This window comes from Trematomus bernacchii, unplaced genomic scaffold (genome assembly GCF_902827165.1).
Source record: "Trematomus bernacchii unplaced genomic scaffold, fTreBer1.1, whole genome shotgun sequence".
Lineage (NCBI taxonomy): Eukaryota > Metazoa > Chordata > Actinopteri > Perciformes > Nototheniidae > Trematomus > Trematomus bernacchii.
In genome coordinates, this window is record NW_022987408.1 from 1 (window position 1) to 3,952 (window position 3,952).

At 40.6% G+C, this 3,952-nt stretch overlaps 1 protein-coding gene across 1 annotated transcript; it reads left to right on the forward strand.

Moving 5' to 3' along the window:
- Positions 1-123: 123 nt before the first annotated feature.
- Positions 124-1,487, forward strand: LOC117487124 (tubulin alpha-3 chain-like; the record flags this gene model as incomplete). The annotated part of the gene is given in 1 exon segment (XM_034135779.1): positions 124-1,487. A coding segment is annotated over 1 exon segment (247 nt), but the record flags the coding sequence as incomplete, so codon positions are not given.
- Positions 1,488-3,952: the final 2,465 nt, after the last annotated feature.

A 3,952-nucleotide genomic window follows, 5' to 3' on the forward strand; every position in this document is an offset into this window, starting at 1 on the left:
GTGGAGGCTCTTGGGGGCAGCCTGTCCCCCGCCCGCCCGCTGAAGGAGCCTCTGCTCTACGTCAACCTGGAGGGGGAGGAGCCTGGAGGAGGAGGTGGGGCCGACGGGGGGGGTCAGAGGTCAGGGGGAGGGGATGGAGGCGGGGAACCAGAGCTGGAGCATCCCATGGCAGATCAGAGCGGAGGAAGAGGAGAAAGACTGGCTGATGGTGGGGTCAGGGGTCGCCCTCGCTATCGGGGGAGACTACAGGTACATCATCGGCCCCTGTGGAGCCCCTGAGGAAGAGGAGGAGGAAGGATCTGGAAACAGAGGGGACACGTTACAGGAGGACGGCAGAGACGATGAGGACGACGCCGTCATTAACGTCTGAAAAATCACAGCGCTGCTCTGATTGGACATTGTTTAGTTATCAGAGAGGGGCGCTTGATTTGTGGCGCTGAGCTGCAGCAGGCGGGTGGAGACAGGATGGATTCTCTCTGCTGAAGGTACAGAGCCCGGCACACAATCAGTCCCTCCCATAACTCACTGATACTCCGTGTTCTGCTGGGACTCAAAGCAGGGGGAGTTAAGGCTCACAGAAAGGGTTGATCACCCGAACAGCAGTAAATAATAATAATAATAAGATCAGTGTAATATCATTTATATTACCATGTTTGATAAAATGAACATCATCAGGTCAGTTTGAAATCATAAACCCTTAAGTTGTTATGTTTTGATTTAGGTCCGTACCTCAAATAGCTCATCAGGTCAATATCTTGTTATCATCGTAACAAGTTTGATAATAGAGATATCTGCTCTGCTGATAGTCAATCAGCTCCTTTTCTGTTTCCATTCAGCTCAGTATCCATCAAATCACGTGTAATTCATCTATTTATAAAAAGCTCTTATCCAGAAATGTAAAACGACTCGGCAGGAACCTGTTTCTACGAATGGAAACAATGCACTTTTTGTACAATAACTAAACCTTTTTTGGTCTAACAGTAAATGATTAATTGAACCCTAAATAATGCTTTCACATTGAAAACACAAGAAACAGGACAAATATTAAGGAGCCACCTTATTTTTTTATATTATTAGGAATTTCCCCTTAACAAGGAGCACACTGGATTTAGTTATTTTATTATAATTGACTTGTCCTTGCACGTAAAGGAAAAAGTGAAATACCGTGCAATAGATGGAAGACAATAGTTTAGAAATGAGAGTATGACTAGTCCACTTAAAAGTCAATACATCAACACACAACACATTTTTCATAAAAGCTTCTAAAATGAGTGTTTGTGATAATGATCCTTATGATTTATGATATTCTTGGCCTTTGAACAATGTGAAAATCAGGTCTACTCGATCAGCATATCCGAGACATTTCTCTACGCCTAAAGTATGCTCATGTTTTATATCGTCAACTTCAATAGCCACATGTGATTTCTTTATTTTTTTAGATCGGACTAATAACAGATTTTTTTTTTTAATGTTGACTTTTTCTAAGAATTCTGACTTTTTATTTTATTTTGACTTTTTCTGGGAATTTTGACTTTTTCTAAAAATTCTGACTTTTTTTTTGGTATTCTTATTTTTTTCAGAACTCAGACTTTTTGCAAAAAAAATTAGACTTTTTTTTTGGAATTCTGACTTTTTCTTAAAATTCTGACTTTTTCTTTTGGAATACCGACTTCTTAGATCTCTTAGAAATCTTTTTTTTTATCAGATCCCAAAAACTAAAATCCCATTTGGCCGGTTAACCCTCTCCCCGAACCTTCCCCTCTGAACCCTGGAGACATTGATGCAGCCAGTTCAAATCTACAGCCTAAAGGCAAAAGAGTGGATATATTATATATTCACCAACATATCAAAGTATTCATTTCAGTGCAATAACCTTCTGTCTCAACATTTGACTGGTGAACGTTTGACACTGATGGATGACCCTCTCTGGAAGCACTTCTCATGCATTAAACCATCATTATCTCATTATAATGAAAAACATTCTCAAAATAACTGCTTTGTATATCACACATGTTTTTTCTCGTTAAGTCTATAAGCTTCAACAGCCAGTAAGTATAACTTAAAACCACGTGAACAGACTTTTGTCGAACTGTTAGCGTGTGAATCTTGTTTCATTTGCGTCAGGAGTTCAAGGGATCGTTGATCTTTTCACAGACACTAGCTTGACAATATTTTAGTTTAATTCAACTTTATTCACCTTGATTTTGTGTTTCTGATCAGCGTTATTATTCAGCCTTGACGTGAAAATAATAGAAAAAGTTAACATTATCTCTGAGTCCCAGTCTTTCTGGTTACTAAAGCAATTTGTCACTCAATTGTAATCTGCTTATATTTGGATATGGATTTTTGCTCAAATATTATTACTAAATGTGCTTATTTATCAAATGAGGTGCTTTTCAGTGTCTAACATCACGCTAAATGAAGGTCAGTAACTTGTAAGACATTTGAAGACTGGTTCAAATGTTGGCATTTCTTCTGTTTTGAGGAAGAATTTTTCATTTTAATTTTTAGAGCAGAAACATGACATTATTTATTCATGATTTAAACATTTTTTAGTTGGAAAGATGTCATTTTTTAAGCACAATTGTCAAAACGGCAAGAGTTGTAATGTGAACATATGCAGTCATTTTGTCGTCTGGTACAAATCCTGATTTTTTTTAATTGTTGGCCAAAAACACAAGCACTTAGAGCTACTTTAATGTATTAGCGTTGCAACGATTATTTGATTACTATGAATAAATCCTCTTTAAATTAACTGATGAAATTATTAATCATGTGTTGTCGCCCTAAAACGTAATGTTTCTACTATTTTCATAGAAATGATTTATCGAAGTTTCAAATAATCGTTGCAGCACTAATTACATTTAGGCGTGATTTTCATACTCATTGCAACTAACTTTTAGGGCATTTTGTATTTAAGTTTGTACTGTGCATTTCACCTAATAGATGTGTGTTTAATACATGCACAGTGAACAGAGTGGGGGGCATTAGGGGCCCACGGCACCATTACGGCCCCTGCAGTGTGTTGATCCGGCCCTGTTGTAAATAAAGTTGAGCATATTTGAATTCCGCTGCTCTAAAATGACTCACTTGGACTTTTCCAGACTCTCTAACATTGAAATAAAGCTGTTAATGTTTTTAATTACTTGAAGCATGCCATGGGAACACTGTACACCCTTATGTCTTAACTATAGGATGTATAGAGATGTAATTATGTATGTAGAAATCTGGACGTAATGTGGGTTTATAGCACTGACTGTAAAACAGTTTATTTTCCGCCCTGATAATGAAATCAAACTGTACCTCGACTTGTCTGTCTGCACCTCGACTTGTCTGTCTGCACCTCCACTTGTCTGTCTGCACCTCGACTTGTCTGTCTGCACCTCCACTTGTCTGTCTGCACCTCGACTTGTCTGTCTGTACCTCGACTTGTCTGTCTGCACCTCGACTTGTCTGTCTGCACCTCGACTTGTCTGTCTGCACCTCGACTTGTCTGTCTGCACCTCCACTTGTTCTGTCTGCACCTCGACTTGTCTGTCCTGCACCTCGACTTGTCTGTCTGCACCTCGACTTGTCTGTCTGCACCTCCACTTGTCTGTCTGCACCTCGACTTGTCTGTCTGCACCTCGACTTGTCTGTCTGCACCTCGACTTGTCTGTCTGCACCTCCACTTGTCTGTCTGCACCTCCACTTGTCTGTCTGCACCTCCACTTGTCTGTCTGCACCTCGACTTGTCTGTCTGCACCTCCACTTGTCTGTCTGCACCTCCACTTGTCTGTCTGCACCTCCACTTGTCTGTCTGCACCCTCCACTTGTCTGTCTGCACCTCGACTTGTCTGTCTGCACCTCGACTTGTCTGTCTGCAACCTCGACTTGTCTGTCTGCACCTCCACTTGTCTGTCTGCACTCCACTTGTCTGTCTGCACCTCGACTTGTCTGTCTGCACCTCGAC